Here is a 25,622-nt window from a genome sequence, read left to right on the forward strand (position 1 = left end):
TGGGGATAGTAGGTATCTCTATAGATGGGAGGTGTAGTCATGTCTTAATGAGTAAAGATGGGAGGTGTAGTCATGTCTTAATGAGAGTAAAGATGGGAGGTGTAGTCATGTCTTAATGAGAGTAAAGATGGGAGGTGTAGTCATGTCTTAATGACTAAAGATGGGAGGTGTAGTCATGTCTTAATGAGAGTAAAGATGGGAGGTGTAGTCATGTCTTAATGAGAGTAAAGATGGGAGGTGTAGTCATGTCTTAATGAGTAAAGATGGGAGGTGTAGTCATGTCTTAATGAGAGTAAAGATGGGAGGTGTAGTCATGTCTTAATGAGAGTAAAGATGGGAGGTGTAGTCATGTCTTAATGAGAGTAAAGATGGGAGGTGTAGTCATGTCTTAATGAGTAAAGATGGGAGGTGTAGTCATGTCTTAATGAGAGTAAAGATGGGAGGTGTAGTCATGTCTTAATGACTAAAGATGGGAGGTGTAGTCATGTCTTAATGAGAGTAAAGATGGGAGGTGTAGTCATGTCTTAATGACTAAAGATGGGAGGTGTAGTCATGTCTTAATGAGAGTAAAGATGGGAGGTGTAGTCATGTCTTAATGACTAAAGATGGGAGGTGTAGTCATGTCTTAATGAGAGTAAAGATGGGAGGTGTAGTCATGTCTTAATGAGTAAAGATGGGAGGTGTAGTCATGTCTTAATGAGAGTAAAGATGGGAGGTGTAGTCATGTCTTAATGACTAAAGATGGGAGGTGTAGTCATGTCTTAATGAGTAAAGATGGGAGGTGTAGTCATGTCTTAATGAGTAAAGATGGGAGGTGTAGTCATGTCTTAATGAGTAAAGATGGGAGGTGTAGTCATGTCTTAATGAGTAAAGATGGGAGGTGTAGTCATGTCTTAATGAGAGTAAAGATGGGAGGTGTAGTCATGTCTTAATGAGAGTAAAGATGGGAGGTGTAGTCATGTCTTAATGACTAAAGATGGGAGGTGTAGTCATGTCTTAATGAGAGTAAAGATGGGAGGTGTAGTCATGTCTTAATGAGTAAAGATGGGAGGTGTAGTCATGTCTTAATGAGAGTAAAGATGGGAGGTGTAGTCATGTCTTAATGACTAAAGATGGGAGGTGTAGTCATGTCTTAATGACTAAAGATGGGAGGTGTAGTCATGTCTTAATGAGAGTAAAGATGGGAGGTGCAGTCATGTCTTAATGAGACTAAAGATGGGAGGTGTAGTCATGTCTTAATGACTAAAGATGGGAGGTGTAGTCATGTCTTAATGAGAGTAAAGATGGGAGGTGTAGTCATGTCTTAATGAGAGTAAAGATGGGAGGTGTAGTCATGTCTTAATGACTAAAGATGGGAGGTGTAGTCATGTCTTAATGAGAGTAAAGATGGGAGGTGTAGTCATGTCTTAATGACTAAAGATGGGAGGTGTAGTCATGTCTTAATGAGAGTAAAGATGGGAGGTGTAGTCATGTCTTAATGAGAGTAAAGATGGGAGGTGTAGTCATGTCTTAATGAGTAAAGATGGGAGGTGTAGTCATGTCTTAATGAGAGTAAAGATGGGAGTTGTAGTCATGTCTTAATGAGAGTAAAGATGGGAGGTGTAGTCATGTCTTAATGAGAGTAAAGATGGGAGGTGTAGTCATGTCTTAATGAGAGTAAAGATGGGAGGTGTAGTCATGTCTTAATGAGAGTAAAGATGGGAGGTGTAGTCATGTCTTAATGACTAAAGATGGGAGGTGTAGTCATGTCTTAATGAGAGTAAAGATGGGAGGTGTAGTCATGTCTTAATGAGTAAAGATGGGAGGTGTAGTCGGGAGGGATACCCTTTCTTCCTTCCCCCACGACCATCTCTAACACACAGAGAGAGATGGGACCCTCTCTCCTGCCTGGCTTGACCCGTTACCATGGTGAGGTTTAGGCGAGGGGCTCATTGGCTTGGTGAGGAGGGGGCTCCACTGTCCTTGTTGCTGTGGGAGCAGGAACTGAGGGGCTTGGTCTCTAACTGTGGTGAGACGCAGCATCACGAGGAGGAACAGCCAGGATACTGTGTACTGCTGCAGTCCACTGGATTTATATTGGCCAGCCAGGATACTGCTGCAGTCCACTGGCTTTCTATTGGCCAGCCAGGATACTGCTGCAGCCCACTGGCTTTCTATTGGCCAGCCAGGATACTGCTGCAGCCCACTGGCTTTCTATTGGCCAGCCAGGATACTGCTGCAGCCCACTGGCTTTCTATTGGCCAGCCAGGATACTGCTGCAGTCCACTGGATTTCTATTGGCCAGCCAGGATACTGCTGCAGTCCACTGGCTTTCTATTGGCCAGCCAGGATACTGCTGCAGTCCACTGGCTTTCTATTGGCCAGCCAGGATACTGCTGCAGTCCACTGGCTTTCTATTGGCCAGCCAGAATACTGTCTACTGCTGCAGTCCACTGGCTTTCTATTGGCCAGCCAGAATACTGCTGCAGTCCACTGGCTTTCTATTGGCCAGCCAGGATACTGTCTACTGCTGCAATCCACTGGCTTTCTATTGGCTAGCCAGGATACTGCTGCAGTCCACTGGTTTTCTATTGGCCAGCCAGGATACTGCTGTAGCCCACTGGCTTTCTATTGGCCAGCCAGGATACTGCTGTAGCCCACTGGCTTTCTATTGGCCATCCAGGATACTGCTGCAGTCCACTGGCTTTCTATTGGCTAGCCAGGATACTGCTGCAGCCCACTGGCTTTCTATTGGCCAGCCAGGATACTGCTGCAATCCATTGGCTTTCTATTGGCCAGCCAGGATACTGCTGCAGCCCACTGGCTTTCTATTGGCCAGCCAGAATACTGCTGTAGCCCACTGGCTTTCTATTGGCCAGCCAGAATACTGTCTACTGCTGCAGCCCACTGGCTTTCTATTGGCCGGCCAGGATACTGCTGCAGCCCACTGGCTTTCTATTGGCCAGCCAGGATACTGCTGCAGTCATATCCCATTACATTAGCTTGCTAGCCAGCTGTAAGCCTGAACCAGTCTTCATATCCCATTACATCAGCTTGCTAGCCAGCTGTAAGCCTGAACCAGTCTTCATATCCCATTACATTAGCTTGCTAGCTAGCTGTAAGCCTGAACCAGTCTTCATATCCCATTAGGATACAACAGATTTGGCATTCTTCACGACAAAGCAAAGTGACTGTCCTCTGTGTGTCTCATCAGGTGACTGTCCTCTGTGTGTCTCATCAGGCGACTGTCCTCTGTGTGTCTCATCAGGCGACTGTCCTCTGTGTGTCTCATCAGGAGACTGTCCTCTGTGTGTCTCATCAGGCGACTGTCCTCTGTGTGTCTCATCAGGTGACTGTCCTCTGTGTGTCTCATCAGGAGACTGTCCTCTGTGTGTCTCATCAGGAGACTGTCCTCTGTGTGTCTCATCAGGCGACTGTCCTCTGTGTGTCTCATCAGGTAACTGTCCTCTGTGTGTCTCATCAGGTGACTGTCCTCTGTGTGTCTCATCAGGTGACTGTCCTCTGTGTGCCCCATCAGGTGACTGTCCTCTGAGTTCACCTCCCCTTCCAGGATGAACGGCTACGCCCCACCCTCCTTCCCCCAGGGAGGGTTTGACTCATACACCTCACAACTCAAGTAAGACCACCCACCACACTGACCACCCATCACTCTGACCACCCATCACTCTGACCACCCATCACTCTGACCACCCATCACTCTGACCACCCATCACACTGACCACCCACCACACTGACCACCCATCACACTGACCACCATCTCTCTGACGACCATCTCTCTGACGACCATCACTCTGACCACCCATCACACATTCTCTGTCTCTCTGTCTCTGTCTCTGCTCCTCTCCTCTCCTCTCCTCTCTTCTCCTCTCCTCTCCTCTCCTCTCCTCTCCTCTCCTCTCCTCTCCTGTCCCAGTCCTTCCAGTAGAGGTAGATAGCCGTGGTGGCTGTGTGGTGAAGGTGCTGAGGTCTCCTCTCCTCACTCAGTCCTGCTAACAGCGTTAACAGAACCCATCCATAATTAATTATTCAACCAATTAGAAGCAGCCTGGTGGAGACTGGGAGGAGTGTGAGAAAAGACCAAGTATCAAGGCGATGATTAGCACCCTGAAACATGACCCTCCTCTGGGTGAGAGAGAGACGCCAGTATGCCCAGATACAACCCTGTCAATGTACGTCCACACACACCCTGCTGTCTACCCAGCACCACCAGCCTTTCCTCCTGTCGACACAATGACAGAAGTCAACATGGTGGTTGGGTCTTTATTGGCACGGGAAACATGTTTACATAGATACAGTGCCTTGCGAAAGTATTCGGCCCCCTTGAACTTTGCGACCTTTTGCCACATTTCAGGCTTCAAACATAAAGATATAAAACTGTATTTTTTTGTGAAGAATCAACAACAAGTGGGACACAATCATGAAGTGGAACGACATTTATTGGATATTTCAAACTTTTTTAACAAATCAAAAACTGAAAAATTGGGCGTGCAAAATTATTCAGCCCCCTTAAGTTAATACTTTGTAGCGCCACCTTTTGCTGCGATTACAGCTGTAAGTGGCTTGGGGTATGTCTCTATCAGTTTTGCACATCGAGAGACTGACATTTTTTCCCATTCCTCCTTGCAAAACAGCTCGAGCTCAGTGAGGTTGGATGGAGAGCATTTGTGAACAGCAGTTTTCAGTTCTTTCCACAGATTCTCGATTGGATTCAGGTCTGGACTTTGACTTGGCCATTCTAACACCTGGATATGTTTATTTTTGAACCATTCCATTGTAGATTTTGCTTTATGTTTTGGATCATTGTCTTGTTGGAAGACAAATCTCCGTCCCAGTCTCAGGTCTTTTGCAGACTCCATCAGGTTTTCTTCCAGAATGGTCCTGTATTTGTCTCCGTCCATCTTCCCATCAATTTTAACCATCTTCCCTGTCCCTGCTGAAGAAAAGCAGGCCCAAACCATGATGCTGCCACCACCATGTTTGACAGTGGGGATGGTGTGTTCAGCTGTGTTGCTTTTACGCCAAACATAACGTTTTGCATTGTTGCCAAAATGTTCAATTTTGGTTTCATCTGACCAGAGCACCTTCTTCCACATGTTTGGTGTGTCTCCCAGGTGGCTTGTGGCAAACTTTAAACAACACTTTTTATGGATATCTTTAAGAAATGGCTTTCTTCTTGCCACTCTTCCATAAAGGCCAAATTTGTGCAATATACGACTGATTGTTGTCCTATGGACAGAGTCTCCCACCTCAGCTGTAGATCTCTGCAGTTCTCTCCAGAGTGATCATGGGCCTCTTGGCTGCATCTCTGATCAGTCTTCTCCTTGTATCAGCTGAAAGTTTAGAGGGACGGCCAGGTCTTGGTAGATTTGCAGTGGTCTGATACTCCTTCCATTTCAATATTATCGCTTGCACAGTGCTCCTTGGGATGTTTAAAGCTTGGGAAATATTTTTGTATCCAAATCCGGCTTTAAACTTCTTCACAACAGTATCTCGGACCTGCCTGGTGTGTTTCTTGTTCTTCATGATGCTCTCTGCGCTTTTAACGGACCTCTGAGACTATCACAGTGCAGGTGCATTTATACGGAGACTTGATTACACACAGGTGGATTGTATTTATCATCATTAGTCATTTAGGTCAACATTGGATCATTCAGAGATCCTCACTGAACTTCTGGAGAGAGTTTGCTGCACTGAAAAAAGGGGCTGAATAATTTTGCACGCCCAATTTTTCAGTTTTTGATTTGTTAAAAAAGTTTGAAATATCCAATAAATGTCGTTCCACTTCATGATTGTGTCCCACTTGTTGTTGATTCTTCACAAAAAAAATACAGTTTTATATCTTTATGTTTGAAGCCTGAAATGTGGCAAAAGGTCGCAAAGTTCAAGGGGGCCGAATACTTTCGCAAGGCACTGTAATAGATCATAAACTAAGGTTTAAAAAGAAGACAGACATTTGTCTATACGGTGTTGTAACGATGTGCATATAGTTAAAGTACAAAAAGGGAAATAAAATAAACATAAATATGGGTTGTATTTACAATGGTGTTTGTTCTTCACTGGTTGACCTATTCTTGTGGCAACAGGTCACACATCTTGCTGCTGTGAGTTGATCAAAATTGGGTTTGTTTTGAAATTCTTTGTGGGTATGTGTAAGGGAATCTTCTCTCTCTCTCTCTCTCTCTCCCTCCCCCCCCCCTCTCTCTCTCTCTCTCTCTCTCTCTCTCTCTCTCTCTGTCTCTTTCCACATCTCTCTCTGTCTCTCTCCACATATCTCTCTCTCCCTCCCCCGCTCCCTCTTTCTCTGTCTCTGTCTCTCTCCACAACTCTCTGTCCCACTCCCCTGCTCTCTCTCTCTCTCTCTGTCTCTCTCCACATCTCTCTCTCTCTCTCTCTTTCTCTCTCTCTCTCTCTCTCTCTCTCTCTTTCCCTCCCCTGCTCTCTCTCTCTCCACATCTCTCGCTCTCTCTCTCTCTGTCTCTTTCCACATCTCTTGCTCTCTCTCTCTCTCTGTCTCTCTCCACATCTCTCTCTCTCTCTCTCTCTGTCTCTCTCCACATCTCTCTCTCTCTCTCTCTCTCTCTTTCCCTCCCCTGCTCTCTCTCTCTCCACATCTCTCGCTCTCTCTCTCTCTGTCTCTTTCCACATCTCTTGCTCTCTCTCTCTCTCTGTCTCTCTCCACATCTCTCTCTCTCTCTCTCTCTCTGTCTCTCTCCACATCTCTCTCTCTCTCTCTCTCTCTCTCTTTCCCTCCCCTGCTCTCTCTCTCTCCACATCTCTCCCTCTCTCTCTCTCTGTCTCTTTCCACATATCTTGCTCTCTCTCTCTCTCTGTCTCTCTCCACATCTCTCTCTCTCTCTCTCTCTTTTTCTCTCTCCACATCTCTCTCTCTCTCTCTGTCTCTCTCCACATCTCTCCCTCTGTCTCTCTCCACATCTCTCTCTCTCTCCAGTGGTCATGGTTCCCAGTCTACAGAGCCTCCAGATTGCAACGCCAGGTCCAACACCAAGTCCATCTCTAAAGCCCTTTACGGTAGGTACAGAAGCTACCTGTCATTTTCTCTCTCTTTCCATCCCTCCCTCGCCCCCTCTCTCTCTCTCTCTCTCTCTCTCTCTCACTTTCCCCCCAAAGCATGTAGTGAGTGTTCTTGTAGGACCCTTTGTCTAAATCAGGGTCCATAAGAGGCAGCATCATCATAAAAGGTGGAGACCTGAGATAAGAAGCAGCAGCATCATAAGAGGTGGAGACCTGAAATAAGAAGCAGCATCATCATAAGAGGTGGAGACCTGAAATAAGAAGCAGCATCATATGAGGTAGAGACCTGAAATAAGAAGCAGCATCATATGAGGTAGAGACCTGAAATAAGAAGCAGCAGCATCATAAGAGGTGGAGACCTGAAATAAGAAGCAGCATCATCATAAGAGGTGGAGACCTGAAATAAGAAGCAGCATCATATGAGGTAGAGACCTGAAATAAGAAGCAGCATCATAAGAGGTGGAGACCTGAAATAAGAAGCAGCATCATCATAAGAGGTGGAGACCTGAAATAAGAAGCAGCATCATAAGAGGTGGAGACCTGAAATAAGAAGCAGCATCATATGAGGTAGAGACCTGAAATAAGAAGCAGCAGCATCATAAGAGGTGGAGACCTGAAATAAGAAGCAGCATCATCATAAGAGGTGGAGACCTGAAATAAGAAGCAGCATCATATGAGGTAGAGACCTGAAATAAGAAGCAGCATCATAAGAGGTGGAGACCTGAAATAAGAAGCAGCATCATCATAAGAGGTGGAGACCTGAAATAAGAAGCAGCATCATAAGAGGTGGAGACCTGAAATAAGAAGCAGCATCATATGAGGTAGAGACCTGAAATAAGAAGCAGCATCATAAGAGGTGGAGACCTGAAATAAGAAGCAGCATCATAAGAGGTGGAGACCTGAAATAAGAAGCAGCATCATAAGAGGTGGAGACCTGAAATAAGAAGCGGCAGCATCATAAGAGGTGGAGACCTGAAATAAGAAGCAGCATCATACGAGGTGGAGACCTGAAATAAGAAGCAGCATCATAAGAGGTGGAGACCTGAAATAAGAAGCAGCATCATACGAGGTGGAGACCTGAAATAAGAAGCAGCATCATAAGAGGTGGAGACCTGAAAGCCACGTCAGCTGCAGCTCTTCACCAACCTGAACCTGGTTGTTTCTTCCATAGGTTGCTGTGAGCAGCTTACCAAGGTACTCTGCAACATGTTCAATATGTAGGATATCTAGTGGATGGCATGGGGATATCCTCCATCTGTTGTCAGGTGATCTGTCTCTGACACACCTCCCCTGCTGTGGTGGAACCTGTCAGGTGATCTGTCTCTGACACACCTCCCCTGCTGTGGTGGAACCTGTCAGGTGATCTGTCTCTGACACACCTCCCCTGCTGTGGTGGAACCTGTCAGGTGATCTGTCTCTGACACACCTCCCCTGCTCTTTTATCTGCCCAAGTCAAGGCTGTTCCTATGTCCTCACAATGCCACAGACGGCTGTTCCAATGTCCTCACAATGCCACAGAAGGCTGTTCCTATGTCCTCACAATGCCACAGAAGGCTGTTCCTATGTCCTCACAATGCCACAGAAGGATACAGTATCAAATGGGTTCTGGAGTTGGCTTCATATCCAACAGATAATTAGTCTTGATGAGTCAATAGTGCTTTATATTGAGTCAGATCATATCCCTCCTCTCATCTCTCCATCACCATTCATTATCTATCCCTCTATCATCTCTCCATCACCTCACTCATTATCCCTCCTCTCCATCTCTCCATCACCTCACTCATTATCACTCGTCTCCATCTCTTCATCACCTCACTCATTATCACTCCTCTCCATCTCTCCATCACCTCACTCATTATCACTCCTCTCCATCTCTCCATCACCTCACTCATTATCACTCCTCTCCATCTCTCATCTCTCCATCTCTCATCTCTCCATCTCTCATCTCTCCATCTCTCCATCTCTCATCTCTTCATCACCTCACTCATTATCACTCCTCTCCATCTCTCCATCTCTCATCTCTCCATCTCTTCATCACCTCACTCATTATCACTCCTCTCCATCTCTCCATCACCTCACTCATTATCACATCTCTCCATCTCTCCATCTCTCATCGCTCCATCTCTCATCGCTCCATCTCTCATCTCTCATCTCTCATCTCTCATCTCTCATCTCTCCATCTCTCCATCTCTTCATCTCTCCATCTCTCCATCTCTTCATCTCTCCATCTCTCCATCTCTTCATCTCTCCATCTCTCCATCTCTTCATCTCTCCATCTCTCCATCTCTCCATCTCTTCATCTCTCTTCTCTCTTCTCTCCATCTCTTCATCTCTCCATCTCTCCATCTCTCCATCTCTTCATCTCTCTTCTCTCCATCTTTCCATCTCTCCATCTCTTCATCTCTCTTCTCTCCATCTCTCCATCTCTTCATCTCTCCATCTCTTCATCTCTTCATCTCTCCATCTCTCATCTCTCCATCTCTCCATCTCTCATCGCTCCATCTCTCATCGCTCCATCTCTCATCTCTCTTCTCTCCATCTCTTCATCTCTCCATCTCTCCATCTCTCCATCTCTCCATCTCTCTTCTCTCCATCTCTCCATCTCTTCATCTCTTCATCTCTCTTCTCTCCATCTCTCCATCTCTCCATCTCTTCATCTCTCTTCTCTCCATCTCTCCATCTCTTCATCTCTTCATCTCTCTTCTCTCTTCTCTCCATCTCTTCATCTCTCCATCTCTCCATCTCTCCATCTCTTCATCTCTCTTCTCTCCATCTTTCCATCTCTCCATCTCTTCATCTCTCTTCTCTCCATCTCTCCATCTCTCCATCTCTTCATCTCTTCATCTCTCCATCTCTCATCTCTCCATCTCTCCATCTCTCATCGCTCCATCTCTCATCGCTCCATCTCTCATCTCTCTTCTCTCCATCTCTTCATCTCTCCATCTCTCCATCTCTCCATCTCTCCATCTCTCCATCTCTCTTCTCTCCATCTCTCCATCTCTTCATCTCTCTTCTCTCCATCTCTCCATCTCTCCATCTCTCCATCTCTTCATCTCTCTTCTCTCCATCTCTCCATCTCTTCATCTCTCCATCTCTCCATCTCTCCATCTCTTCATCTCTCTTCTCTCCATCTCTCCATCTCTCCATCTCTTCATCTCTCTTCTCTCCATCTCTCCATCTCTCCATCTCTTCATCTCTCCATCTCTTCATCTCTCTTCTCTCCATCTCTCCATCTCTTCATCTCTCCATCTCTCCATCTCTCCATCTCTCCATCTCTCTTCTCTCCATCTCTCCATCTCTTCATCTCTCATCTCTCCATCTCTCCATCTCTTCATCTCTCTTCTCTCCATCTCTCCATCTCTCCATCTCTTCATCTCTCCATCTCTTCATCTCTCTTCTCTCCATCTCTTCATCTCTCCATCTCTTCATCTCTCTTCTCTCCATCTCTCCATCTCTCCATCTCTTCATCTCTCCATCTCTCCATCTCTCCATCTCTCCATCTCTTCATCTCTTCATCTCTCCATCTCTCCATCTCTCCATCTCTCCATCTCTTCATCTCTCCATCTCTCCATCTCTTCATCTCTCCATCTCTTCATCTCTCCATCTCTCCATCTCTCCATCTCTTCATCTCTCATCTCTCATCTCTCCATCTCTTCATCTCTCCATCTCTCCATCTCTCCATCTCTTCATCTCTTCATCTCTCCATCTCTCCATCTCTTCATCTCTCCATCTCTTCATCTCTCCATCTCTCCATCTCTCCATCTCTTCATCTCTCCATCTCTCCATCTCTCCATCTCTTCATCTCTCATCTCTCCATCTCTTCATCTCTCCATCTCTCCATCTCTCCATCTCTCCATCTCTTCATCTCTCCATCTCTCCATCTCTCCATCTCTCCATCTCTTCATCTCTCTTCTCTCCATCTCTCCATCTCTTCATCTCTCCATCTCTTCATCTCTCCATCTCTCCATCTCTCCATCTCTCTTCTCTCCATCTCTCCATCTCTCCATCTCTCCATCTCTTCATCTCTTCATCTCTCCATCTCTTCATCTCTCCATCTCTCCATCTCTTCATCTCTCATCTCTCCATCTCTCCATCTCTCCATCTCTCCATCTCTTCATCTCTCCATCTCTCCATCTCTCCATCTCTTCATCTCTTCTTCTCTCCATCTCTCCATCTCTTCATCTCTCCATCTCTCCATCTCTCCATCTCTCTTCTCTCCATCTCTTCATCTCTTCATCTCTCCATCTCTCCATCTCTCCATCTCTCCATCTCTTCATCTCTTCATCTCTCCATCTCTCCATCTCTTCATCTCTCTTCTCTCCATCTCTCCATCTCTCCATCTCTTCATCTCTCCATCTCTCCATCTCTCCATCTCTTCATCTCTCCATCTCTCCATCTCTTCATCTCTTCATCTCTTCATCTCTCCATCTCTCCATCTCTCCATCTCTTCATCTCTCTTCTCTCCATCTCTCCATCTCTCCATCTCTCCATCTCTCCATCTCTCCATCTCTCTTCTCTCCATCTCTCCATCTCTCCATCTCTTCATCTCTCCATCTCTCCATCTCTCTTCTCTCCATCTCTCCATCTCTCTTCTCTCCATCTCTCTTCTCTCCATCTCTCCATCTCTCCATCTCTCCGTCTCTTCATCACCTCACTCATTATCACTCCTCTCCATCTCTCCATCTCTCTTCTCTCCATCTCTCCATCTCTCCATCTCTCCATCTCTCCATCTCTCTTCTCTCCATCTCTCTTCTCTCCATCTCTTCATCTCTCCATCTCTCATCTCTCCATCTCTCCATCTCTCTTCTCTCCATCTCTTCATCTCTTCATCTCTCCATCTCTTCATCTCTTCATCTCTCCATCTCTCCATCTCTTCATCTCTTCATCTCTTCATCTCTCCATCTCTCCATCTCTCATCTCTTCATCTCTTCATCTCTTCATCTCTCCATCTCTCCATCTCTCCATCTCTCCATCTCTTCATCTCTCCATCTCTCCATCTCTTCATCTCTCCATCTCTCCATCTCTCATCTCTCCATCTCTCCATCTCTCCATCTCTCCATCTCTTCATCTCTCCATCTCTTCATCTCTTCATCTCTCCATCTCTCCATCTCTTCATCTCTTCATCTCTCCATCTCTCCATCTCTCCATCTCTCCATCTCTTCATCTCTCCATCTCTCCATCTCTTCATCTCTCCATCTCTCCATCTCTCCATCTCTTCATCTCTCCATCTCTCCATCTCTCCATCTCTCCATCTCTTCATCTCTTCATCTCTCCATCTCTCCATCTCTCCATCTCTTCATCTCTCCATCTCTCCATCTCTCCATCTCTCCATCTCTCCATCTCTTCATCTCTCCATCTCTCCATCTCTTCATCTCTCCATCTCTTCATCTCTTCATCTCTCCATCTCTCCATCTCTTCATCTCTCCATCTCTCCATCTCTTCATCTCTCCATCTCTCCATCTCTCCATCTCTTCATCTCTTCATCTCTCCATCTCTTCATCTCTCCATCTCTCCATCTCTTCATCTCTCCATCTCTTCATCTCTCCATCTCTCCATCTCTCCATCTCTTCATCTCTCTTCTCTCCATCTCTCCATCTCTCCATCTCTTCTTCTCTCCATCTCTCCATCTCTCCATCTCTCCATCTCTCCATCTCTCTTCTCTCCATCTCTCCATCTCTCCATCTCTTCATCTCTCCATCTCTCCATCTCTTCATCTCTCCATCTCTTCATCTCTCCATCTCTCCATCTCTCCATCTCTTCATCTCTCTTCTCTCTATCTCTCCATCTCTTCATCTCTCCATCTCTTCATCTCTTCATCTCTCCATCTCTCCATCTCTTCATCTCTCCATCTCTCCATCTCTCCATCTCTCCATCTCTTCATCTCTCCATCTCTCCATCTCTCCATCTCTCCATCTCTTCATCTCTTCATCTCTCCATCTCTCCATCTCTCCATCTCTCCACTCACAGGAACAGATGGAATATACTTCCTCCACACGTCAGCCAAACATAAAAAGAAAGGTAGACTCAAACAGCGCCCTGTTTGGTGTGTGTGTCTGTGTGTTTGGTGTGTGTGTCTGTGTGTTTGGTGTGAGTGTGTTTGGTGTGTGTGTTTGGTGTGTGTGTCTGTGTGTGTGTGTGTGTGTTTGGTGTGTGTGTTTGGTGTGTGTGTTTGGTGTGTGTGTCTGGTGTGTGTGTTTGGTGTGTGTGTCTGTGTGTTTGGTGTGTGTGTGTTTGGTGTGTGTGTTTGGTGTGTGTGTCTGTGTGTGTGTTTGGTGTGTGTGTGTTTGGTGTGTGTGTTTGGTGTGTGTGTGTGTTTGGTGTGTGTGTTTGGTGTGTGTGTTTGGTGTGTGTGTCTGTGTGTGTGTGTGTGTTTGGTGTGTGTGTGTGTGTGTTTGGTGTGTGTGTTTGGTATGTGGGAGTGTGTGTGTGTTTGTCTGTGTGTGTGTTTGGTGTGTGTGTGTGCGTCGGCCCAGTGAGTGTGCATGTGTGTGTTGCAAAGGCTTCACAATCTTCTGCAAAACCAAATGACAGATTCTACGTTATCAGATTCTACGTTATCAGATTCTACGTTATCAGATTCTACGTTATCAGAACAACCGGTTGTGGCTTTTGAGTGTGAAATACAGACATGATAATGTCTATACATGATAATGTATGGAGGTGATCATGCATAGACACGATAATGTATAGACATGATAATGTATAGACATGATAATGTATAGAGGTGATCATGCATAGGCATGATAATGTACAGCCATGATAATGTATAGACATGATCACGTATGGAGGTGATAATGTATAGTCATGATACAGTATAGTCGTGATAATGTACATACATGATAATGTATATCGGCGATAATGTATAAACACGATAATGTATAGACACTAATGTATATATGTGATAATATATATACATGATAACTTATAGACACGGAAATGTATAGGTGTGATAATACATATATGTGATCATGTATAGATGTGATAATGTATAGGCATGATAATGTATATGCACGATAATGTGTATTTGTAATAATGTAGTGTACTGTACCCTGAGGCTGTAGAACAGAACATACTCTAACCTGTCAGCGAGCAGAGAGCTTTATTTGGTTCTGCAGAAGAGACTGATAACCTTGAAGTGTTCTCTCTCTTTCGCTCCCTGGACCTTCTGTTCTGAGAGGAAGTCACCCTGGCCCCTCTAGGATCCTCCTGCTGTTCTGTTCTAGAGGAGATGTAGAACACTAGAACACTTCCCCTGCTGTTGTAGAACACTAGAACACTTCCCCTGCTGTTGTAGAACACTAGAACACTTACCCTGCTGTTGTAGAACACTAGAACACTTCACCTGCTGTTGTAGAACACTAGAACACTTCCCCTGCTGTTGTAGAACACTAGAACACTTTCCCTGCTGTTGTAGAACACTAGAACACTTCCCCTGCTGTTGTAGAACACTAGAACACTTCCCCTGCTGTTGTAGAACACTAGAACACTTCACCTGCTGTTGTAGAACACTAGAACACTTCCCCTGCTGTTGTAGAACACTAGAACACTTACCCTGCTGTTGTAGAACACTAGAACACTTCCCCTGCTGTTGTAGAACACTAGAACACTTCCCCTGCTGTTGTAGAACACTAGAACACTTCACCTGCTGTTTTAGAACACTAGAACACTTCCCCTGCTGTTGTAGAACACTAGAACACTTCACCTGCTGTTGTAGAACACTAGAACACTTCCCCTGCTGTTGTAGAACACTAGAACACTTCCCCTCCTTAGCTCCACTCTCCTAATAACCCCTACTACTAGTAGTCTGTAGTCCTAAACTCCACTCTCCTAATAACCCCTACTACTGGTAGTCTGTAGTCCTGAACTCCACTCTCCTAATAACCCCTACTACTGGTAGTCTGTAGTCCTTAGCTCCACTCTCCTAATAACCCCTACTACTAGTAGTCTGTAGTCCTAAACTCCACTCTCCTAATAACCCCTACTACTGGTAGTCTGTAGTCCTTATCTCCACTCTCCTAATAACCCCTACTACTGGCAGTCTGTAGTCCTTAGCGCCACTCCCCTAATAACCCCTACTACTGGTAGTCTGTAGTCCTTAGCTCCACTCTCCTAATAACCCCTACTACTGGCAGTCTGTAGTCCTTATCTCCACTCTCCTAATAACCCCTACTACTGGTTGTCTGTAGTCCTAAACTCCACTCTCCTAATAACCCCTACTAATAGTAGTCTGTAGTCCTTAGCTCCACTCTCCTAATAACCCCTACTACTGGCAGTCTGTAGTCCTTATCTCCACTCTCCCAATAACCCCTACTACTAATAGTCTGTAGTCCTAAACTGCACTCTCCTAATAACCCCTACTACTGGTAGTCCGTAGTCCTAAACTCCACTCTCCTAATAACCCCTACTACTGGTAGTCCGTAGTCCTAAACTCCACTCTCCTAATAACCCCTACTACTGGTAGTCTGTAGTCCTTAGCTCCACTCCCCTAATAACCCCTACTACTGGTAATCTGTAGTCCTAAACTCCACTCTCCTAATAACCCCTACTACTGGTAGTCTGTAGTCCTAAACTCCACTCTCCTAATAACCCCTACTACTGGTAGTCCGTAGTCCTAAACTCCACTCTCCTAATAACCCCTACTACTGGTAGTCTGTAGTCCTTAGCTCCACTCCCCTAATAACCCCTACTACTGGTAGTCTGTAGTCCTAAACTCCACTCTCCTAATAACCCCTACTACTGGTAGTCTGTAGTCCTAAACTCCACTCTCCTAATAACCCCTACTACTGGTAGTCTGTAGTCCTAAACTCCACTCTCCTAATAACCCCTACTACTGGTAGTCTGTAGTCCTTAGCTCCACTCCCCTAACAACCCCTGCTACTGATAGCCTGTAGTCCTTAGCTCCACTCCCCTAATAACCCCTGCTACTGAAAGCCTGTAGTCCTTAGCTCCACTCCCCTAATAACCCCTACTACTGGTAGTCTGTAGTCCTAAACTCCACTCTCCTAATAACCCCTACTACTGGTAGTCTGTAGTCCTAAACTCCACTCTCCTAATAACCCCTACTACTGGTAGTCTGTGGTCCTTAGCTCCACTCTCCTAATAACCCCTACTACTGGTAGTCTGTAGTCCTTAGCTCCACTCTCCTAATAACCCCTACTACTGATAGTCTGTAGTCCTTAGCTCCACTCCCCTAATAACCCCTGCTACTGATAGCCTGTAGTCCAGTGCTCTTACTACTGTGTACGGAGCTCATTCAGATCATGCACATAGCTTCATAGGCAATACCATTCCATATACTGTACATCTCTATGTCATTGACATGCTCATAACCACATTAAACACATTAATTAAATATACAGTAAATGCACATAGCCTTGATTGTTTGACATTTGAAGTCAGTAACACAGAACTTTGCATTGTGTAACCCGAGGTTACTTTAAACTCCCATCGGACAAATGGAATCACAAATTACTCACTCATGGATTCAGGTAGTTTTGTTCAATCAGTGTGTTGTCTCTTTATGTAACTCAACTTATCCTTGTGATCCCCCATCTTATTCAACTCTCAGCCTGATACCAGCCCACAGCCTCCATCTTATTCAACCCTCAGCCTGATACCAGCCCACAGCCTCCATCTTATACAACCCTCAGCCTGATACCAGCCCACAGCCTCCATCTTATTCAACCCTCAGCCTGATACCAGCCCACAGCCTCCATCTTATACAACCCTCAGCCTGATACCAGCCCACAGCCTCCATCTTATACAACCCTCAGTCTGATACCAGCCCACAGCCTCCATCTTATTCAACCCTCAGCCTGATACCAGCCCACAGCCTCCATCTTATACAACCCTCAGCCTGATACCAGCCCACAGCCTCCATCTTATACAACCCTCAGTCTGATACCAGCCCACAGCCTCCATCTTATTCAACCCTCAGCCTGATACCAGCCCACAGCCTCCATCTTATTCAACCCTCAGCCTGATACCAGCCCACAGCCTCCATCTTATACAACCCTCAGTCTGATACCAGCCCACAGCCTCCATCTTATTCAACCCTCAGCCTGATACCAGCCCACAGCCTCCATCTTATACAACCCTCAGTCTGATACCAGCCCACAGCCTCCATCTTATTCAACCCTCAGCCTGATACCAGCCCACAGCCTCCATCTTATACAACCCTCAGCCTGATACCAGCCCACAGCCTCCATCTTATTCAACCCTCAGCCTGATACCAGCCCACAGCCTCCATCTTATTCAACCCTCAGTCTGATACCAGCCCACAGCCTCCATCTTATACAACCCTCAGTCTGATACCAGCCCACAGCCTCCATCTTATACAACCCTCAGCCTGATACCAGCCCACAGCCTCCATCTTATTCAACCCTCCGTCTGATACCAGCCCACAGCCTCCATCTTATACAACCCTCAGTCTGATACCAGCCCACAGCCTCCATCTTATACAACCCTCAGTCTGATACCAGCCCACAGCCTCCATCTTATTCAACCCTCAGCCTGATACCAGCCCACAGCCTCCATCTTATTCAACCCTCAGCCTGATACCAGCCCACAGCCCCCACCCTCAGCCTCACAACCCTGATACCAGCCCACAGCCTCCATCTTATACAACCCTCAGCCTGATACCAGCCCACAGCCTCCATCTTATACAACCCTCAGTCTGATACCAGCCCACAGCCTCCATCTTATACAACCCTCAGTCTGATACCAGCCCACAGCCTCCATCTTATTCAACCCTCAGTCTGATACCAGCCCACAGCCTCCATCTTATACAACCCTCAGTCTGATACCAGCCCACAGCCCTCACCCTCAGCCTCACAACCCTGATACCAGCCCACAGCCCCCACTGTCATCCAGACCCTGATACCAGCCCACAGCCTCCATCTTATACAACCCTCAGTCTGATACCAGCCCACAGCCTCCATCTTATACAACCCTCAGCCTGACACCAGCCCACAGCCTCCATCTTATACAACCCTCAGCCTGATACCAGCCCACAGCCTCCATCTTATACAACCCTCAGTCTGATACCAGCCCACAGCCTCCATCTTATTCAACCCTCAGCCTGACACCAGCCCACAGCCTCCATCTTATACAACCCTCAGCCTGATACCAGCCCACAGCCTCCATCTTATACAACCCTCAGTCTGATACCAGCCCACAGCCTCCATCTTATACAACCCTCAGCCTGATACCAGCCCACAGCCCCCACCCTCAGCCTCACAACCCTGATACCAACCCACAGCCTCCATCTTATACAACCCTCAGCCTGATACCAGCCCACAGCCCTCACCCTCAGCCTCACAACCCTGATACCAGCCCACAGCCCTCACCCTCAGCCTCACAACCCTGATACCAGCCCACAGCCTCCATCTTATTCAACCTTCATCTTGATACCAGCCCACAGCCCCCACTGTCATCCACACCCTGATACCAGCCCACAGCCCCCACTGTCATCCAGACCCTGATACCAGCTCCCACTGTCATCCAGACCCTGATACCAGCCCACAGCCCCTACTGTCATCCAGACCCTGATACCAGCCCACAGCCTCCACTGTCATCCACACCCTGATACCAGCCAACAGCCCCCACTGTCATCCAGACCCTGATACCAGCCCACAGCCCCCACTGTCATCCACACCCTGATACCAGCCCCCACCCTTATCCTGATACCAGCCCACATCCCCCACCCTTCGAGACCCTCCCACAGTCCCCCCCCCAGGAAGAACAATTTAAAATACAATGAATTCCATTCCCCCAAGAACCCCCCAATGCACCAACAACTAATGAACTAAAGACAAAAAAGGAACACAGAACAAAACAGAAAACAGCAATGCCAACTGTATATGTTTGTGTGCATGTCTGGCACTATGACATGTGTGTGGGTGGGTGTTCTTGTATGTGTTTATTTGAATGAGAGTGTTTGTATATGCATGTGTACCAACACCTGCACGGCATCAGCCTCAGGCAAACCGGCATTAGTTGTAAAAACACTGCCACTTAGTGTCATTCAAATATACTTTTTATTATGATTTATTTAGACTTTAAAAAATATATATTTTTGGGCTTTTATCTTTGACCATCATTCTATCTCTCACACAGCAACTAAACTCCCACTTGTCTCCAATTCCACATACCAACCCTCAGCTTCCCTCAGCCCATCCCATCCCAACCCTCAGCTTCCCTCAGCCCATCCCATCCCAACCCTCAGCTTCCCTCAGCCCATCCCAACCCTCAGCTTCCCTCAGCCCATCCCAACCCTCAGCTTCCCTCAGCCCATCCCAACCCTCAGCTTCCCCCAGCCCATCCCAACCCTCAGCTTCCCTCAGCCCATCCCATCCCAACCCTCAGCTTCCCTCTGCCCATCCCATCCCAACCCTCAGCTTCCCTCAGCCCATCCCATGCCAACCCTCAGCTTCCCATCCCAACCCTCATCCCAACCCTCAGCTTCCCTCAGCCCATCCCAACCCTCAGCTTCCATTAGCCCATCCCATCCCAACCCTCAGCTTCCATCAGCCCATCCCATCCCAACCCTCAGCTTCCCTCAGCCCATCCCAACCCTCAGCTTCCCTCAGCCCATCCCATTCCAACCCCCAGCCTCCCTCCCTCAGCCCATCCCAACCCCCAGCCTCCCTCAGCCCATCCCATCCCAACCCCCAGCTTCCCTCAGCCCATCCCATACCAACCCCCAGCCTCCCTCAGCCCATCCCAACCCTCAGCTTCCCTCAGCCCATCCCAACCCTCAGCTTCCCTCAGCCCATCCCATCCCAACCCTCAGCTTCCATCAGCCCATCCCATCCCAACCCTCAGCTTCCCTCAGCCCATCCCAACCCTCAGCTTCCCGCAGCCCATCCCATCCCAACCCCCAGCCTCCCTCCCTCAGCCCATCCCATCCCAACCCCCAGCCTCCCTCCCTCAGCCCATCCCATCCCAACCCTCAGCTTCCCTCAGCCCATCCCATCCCAACCCCCAGCCTCCCTCAGCCCATCCCAACCCTCAGCTTCCCTCAGCCCATCCCAACCCCCAGCTTCCCTCAGCCCATCCCATACCAACCCCCAGCCTCCCTCAGCCCATCCCAACCCTCAGCTTCCCTCAGCCCATCCCATCTATCTCTGCTGGCCACCCACTTTGGGTTTCTACGCAACACATATCTTTCAACTATGCTGTGATGTTTAATGACACTTAACGATACTGTAGTTATCCCTGAGGATGATTCCTAACATGTACCGGATGATTCCTAACATGTAGCATACTTAATGATACTGCAGTAATGGTAGCATGGTAACCTAGCAGACATGCTATGATATGACTGTAGTTCTCCCTGAGGATGATACTTAATGATACTGTAGTAATGGTACCATGGTAACCTAGCAGACATGCTATCATACGACTGTAGTTCTCCCTGAGGATGATACTTAATGATACTGTAGTAATGGTACCATGGTAACCTAGCAGACATGCTATGATATGACTGTAGTTCTCCCTGAGGATGATACTTAATGATACTGTAGTAATGGTACCATGGTAACCTAGCAGACATGCTATGATATGACTGTAGTTCTCCCTGAGGATGATACTTAATGATACTGTAGTAATGGTACCATGGTAACCTAGCAGACATGCTATGATATGACTGTAGTTCTCCCTGAGGATGATACTTAATTATACTGTAGTAATGGTACCATGGTAACCTAGCAGACATGCTATGATATGACTGTAGTTCTCCCTGAGGATGATACTTAATGATACTGTAGTAATGGTACTATGGTAACCTAGCAGACATGCTATCATACGACTGTAGTTCTCCCTGAGGATGATACTTAATGATACTGTAGTAATGGTACCATGGTAACCTAGCAGACATGCTATGATATGACTGTAGTTCTCCCTGAGGATGATACTTAATGATACTGTAGTAATGGTACCATGGTAACCTAGCAGACATGCTATGATATGACTGTAGTTCTCCCTGAGGATGATACTTAATGATACTGTAGTAATGGTACTATGGTAACCTAGCAGACATGCTATGATATGACTGTAGTTCTCCCTGAGGATGATACGTAATGATACTGTAGTAATGGTACCATGGTAACCTAGCAGACATGCTATGATATGACTGTAGTTCTCCCTGAGGATGATACTTAATGATACTGTAGTAATGGTACCATGGTAACCTAGCAGACACGCTATGATATGACTGTAGTTCTCCCTGAGGATGATACTTAATGATACTGTAGTAATGGTACCATGGTAACCTAGCAGACATGCTATGATATGACTGTAGTTCTCCCTGAGGATGATACTTAATGATACTGTAGTAATGGTACTATGGTAACCTAGCAGACATGCTATGATATGACTGTAGTTCTCCCTGAGGATGATACGTAATGATACTGTAGTAATGGTACCATGGTAACCTAGCAGACATGCTATGATATGACTGTAGTTCTCCCTGAGGATGATACTTAATGATACTGTAGTAATGGTACCATGGTAACCTAGCAGACGCGCTATGATATGACTGTAGTTCTGTCTAGATGCTGTTTGTTTTGCTGCTGACTGTGTCCTGTCCTTCTCCAGAACAACGGAAGAACTACACCAAAAACAGCATCAACAGCATGACGAACACCTCGCAGTACCATGTTGAGGTCAGTCTACTACCGTACATACAGCGTGACTAACACCCCACAGTACCATGTTGAGGTCAGTCTACTACCGTACATACAGCGTGACTAACACCCCACAGTACCATGTTGAGGTCAGTCTACTACCGTACATACAGCGTGACTAACACCCCACAGTACCATGTTGAGGTCAGTCTACTACCGTACATACAGCGTGACTACCACCATGTTGAGGTCAGTCTACTACCGTACATACAGCGTGACTAACACCCCACAGTACCATGTTGAGGTCAGTCTACTACCGTACATACAGCGTGACTAACACCCCACAGTACCATGTTGAGGTCAGTCTACTACCGTACATACAGCGTGACTAACACCCCACAGTACCATGTTGAGGTCAGTCTACTACCGTACATACAGCGTGACTAACACCCCACAGTACCATGTTGAGGTCAGTCTACTACCGTACATACAGCGTGACTACCACCATGTTGAGGTCAGTCTACTACCGTACATACAGCGTGACTAACACCCCACAGTACCATGTTGAGGTCAGTCTACTACCGTACATTCACAATGTGTTAGTTAGGGTACAGATTGTTACTAATCTGTGTCCCAAACCCTCTCCCATCTCTCCTATCCCCTCTGTGTCCCAAACCCTCTCCCATCTCTTCTATCCCCTCTGCGTCCCAAACCCTCTCCCATCTCTCCTATCCCCTCTGCGTCCCAAACCCTCTCTAATCTCTCCTATCCCCTCTGTGTCTCAAACCCTCTCCCATCTCTCCTATCCCCTCTGTGTCCCAAACCCTCTCTAATCTCTCCTATCCCCTCTGTGTCTCAAACCCTCTCCCATCTCTCCTATCCCCTCTGTGTCTCAAACCCTCTCCCATCTCTTCTATCCCCCCTGTGTCTCAAACCCTCTCCCATCTCTCCTATCCCCTCTGTGTCTCAAACCCTCTCCCATCTCTCCTATCCCCTCTGCGTCCCAAACCCTCTCTAATCTCTCCTATCCCCTCTGCGTCCCAAACCCTCTCCCATCTCTCCTATCCCCTCTGTCTCAAACCCTCTCCCATCTCTTCTATCCCCCCTGTGTCCCAAACCCTCTCCCATCTCTTCTATCCCCCCTGTGTCCCAAACCCTCTCCCATCTCTTCTATCCCCCCTGTGTCCCAAACCCTCTCCCATCTCTCCTATCCCCTCTGTCTCAAACCCTCTCCCATCTCTTCTATCCCCCCTGTGTCCCAAACCCTCTCCCATCTCTTCTATCCCCCCTGTGTCCCAAACCCTCTCCCATCTCTTCTATCCCCCCTGTGTCCCAAACCCTCTCCCATCTCTTCTATCCCCCCTGTGTCCCAAACCCTCACCCATCTCTTCTATCCCCCCTGTGTCCCAAACCCTCTCCCATCTCTCCTATCCCCTCTGTGTCTCAAACCCTCTCCCATCTCTCCTATCCTATCCGTGTTCCAACCCTCTCCTCTCTCCTCTCAGCACCTGACCACATTTGTTCTGGACAGGAAGGAAGCCATGATCAACACTGAGGATGGAATCAGGAAGCTCCGCCTGCTGGATGCCAAGGGGAAGGTGAAGCACAGGACACATTTATGGTATCTGCTGTACAGATCCAATGTGTTCCTATTGGTTTGATATCAGGTATCTGCTGTACAGATCCAATGTGTTCCTATTGGTTTGATATCAGGTATCTGCTGTACAGATCCAATGTGTTCCTATTGGTTTGATATCAGGTATCTGCTGTACAGATCCAATGTGTTCCTATTGGTTTGATATCAGGTATCTGCTGTACAGATCCAATGTGTTCCTATTGGTTTGATATCAGGTATCTGCTGTACAGATCCAATGTGTTCCTATTGGTTTGATATCAGGTATATGCTGTACAGATCCAATGTGTTCCTATTGGTTTGATATCAGGTATCTGCTGTACAGATCCAATGTGTTCCTATTGGTTTGATATTAGGTATGGACCCAGGACATGTTGCTGCAGGTGGAGGAGAAGACAGTCAGCCTCATCGACCCAGAGACTAAGGTGGGTGAGCAGGAATGCCGTCTGAAGAACCAGCTCTGATACACTGGACAGGGGTATCATGGGACCTACTGGCTAGACCAGGGATATCATATCAGGGAATTACTGAAAGTCATCTTGGCTAGTGGATCTCTAAAAGCCCATTTATGCTTGACCTGAAAATGTGGTTGGAGGTGGTATATGGAAGGTGACGCCGTTGTGGAGCCTCCTGAGGCATGCATAGGCCAAATGGCGCTCCGTACCCCCATGACCGTGCCCACGTGTTGTAATGTTGACTCTAGGTGGGGGGTCCTGTATAAACACAACTTTCCCTGCCATGCTCAGGGAAACGGCAGGTCCTGAATAAACACAACAGCTCTGCCATGCTCAGGGAAACGGCAGGTCCTGTATAAACACAACAGCTCTGCCATGCTCAGGGAAACGGCAGGTCCTGTATAAACACAACAGCCCTGCCATGTTCAGGGAAACGCCAGGTGTATTAAAACCTGTTACGGATGGAGGTTCCGCTAGCGGAACATTTCGACCACATCCGGTGAAATTGCAGAGTACGAAATTCCAAAAATAAATATTAGAAATATTTAACTTTCATACATTCACAAGGGCAATACACCAAATTAAAGCTTAACACCAAGTTAAAGTTTAACTTTTTCGTTAATCTAGCCACCGTGTCAGATTTCAAAAAGGCTTTATGGCGAAAGCAAACCATGCGATTATCTGAGGATGGCACCCCATCAAACAAACACATGACAATCATATTTCAACCTGCAGGGCGAGACACAAAACTCAGAAATAACGATATAATTCATGCCTTACCTTTGAAGATCTTCTTCTGTTGGCACTCCAATATGTCCCAGAAACATCACAAACGGTCCTTTTGTTCGATTAATTCTGTCGTTATATCTCCAAAATGTCAATTTATTTGGCGCGTTTGATTCAGAAAAACAGAAAAACTCACCCAGCATGACTACAAAATATCTAATAAGTTCACTGTAAACTTTGTCCAAACATTTCAAACAACTTTCCTAATCCAACTTTAGATATTTTAAAACGTAAATAATCGATAAAATTTAAAACGGGATAAACTGTATTCAATACCTGTACTCTATAGTCCTGGCCTTCTACAAGAGGCTGCTCTGTTTAACTTTCCTCTGGTTCACAGTGACACCATAACTTCCTTAATGACCTGAATATTCACTAACCTGTTTGTTAGGGCTGGTCTCAGTACAGTTTTTAAGCTGGTTCTGATCACTAACCTGTTTGTAAGGGCTGGCCTCAGTATAGTTTTTAAGCTGGTTCTGTTTGTTAGGGCTGGCCTCAGTACAGTTTTTAATCTGGTTCTGTTAACTGACCTGTTTGTAAGGGCTGGCCTCAGTACAGTTTTTAAGCTGGTTCTGTTAACTGACCTGTTTGTTAGGACTGGTCTCAGTACAAGTTTTAATCTGGTTCTGTTAACTGACCTGTTTGTTAGGGCTGGTCTCAGTACAGGTTTTAATCTGCTTCTGTAAACTGACCTGTTTGTTAGGGCTGGTCTCAGTACAGTTTTTAATCTGGTTCTGTTAACTGACCTGTTTGTTAGGGCTGTTCTCAGTACAGTTTTTAATCTGGTTCTGTAAACTGACCTGTTTGTTAGGGCTGGCCTCAGTACAGTTTTTAAGCTGGTTAACTGACCTGTTGGTTATTGTTTCAGAATGAGTTGGAGAACTTTCCCTTGGGGACCATCATGCACTGCCAGGCAGTGATGTCATCCTGCAACTACGACTCCATCTTGGCTCTGGTGTGTAAGGAGCCGGGCCAGGGCAAACCAGACCTGCACCTGTTCCAGTGTGACGACATCAAGGTAGACACACACACACACACACACACACACACACACACACACACACACAGTTAGTGATGTATTCTCTCTCT

At 46.7% G+C, this 25,622-nt stretch overlaps 1 protein-coding gene across 17 annotated transcripts in view; it reads left to right on the top strand.

The window, feature by feature from the left end:
* eps8a (EGFR pathway substrate 8, signaling adaptor a) overlaps window positions 1-25,622 on the top strand; it is a 185,201-nt gene that overhangs the window by 84,441 nt on the left and 75,138 nt on the right. For 15 of the 17 annotated variants that reach the window (XM_090201456.1, XM_090201449.1, XM_090201450.1 and 12 more), the window contains 6 exons: window positions 3,518-3,616; window positions 6,950-7,029; window positions 21,631-21,698; window positions 23,165-23,257; window positions 23,649-23,717; window positions 25,402-25,551. In XM_090201456.1, coding sequence (XP_090057582.1) covers window positions 3,552-3,616; window positions 6,950-7,029; window positions 21,631-21,698; window positions 23,165-23,257; window positions 23,649-23,717; window positions 25,402-25,551 — 525 coding nt within the window. In that variant the 5' untranslated portion in view covers window positions 3,518-3,551. Of the gene's footprint in view, window positions 1-3,490; window positions 3,617-6,949; window positions 7,030-21,630; window positions 21,699-23,164; window positions 23,258-23,648; window positions 23,718-25,401; window positions 25,552-25,622 lie in introns of all 17 variants that reach the window. The other 2 variants (XM_090201454.1, XM_090201459.1) reach the window with 1 other exon arrangement.

Source organism: Oncorhynchus mykiss, chromosome 15 (genome assembly GCF_057628025.1).
Source record: "Oncorhynchus mykiss isolate SJ-2025 chromosome 15, ASM5762802v1, whole genome shotgun sequence".
NCBI lineage: Eukaryota > Metazoa > Chordata > Actinopteri > Salmoniformes > Salmonidae > Oncorhynchus > Oncorhynchus mykiss.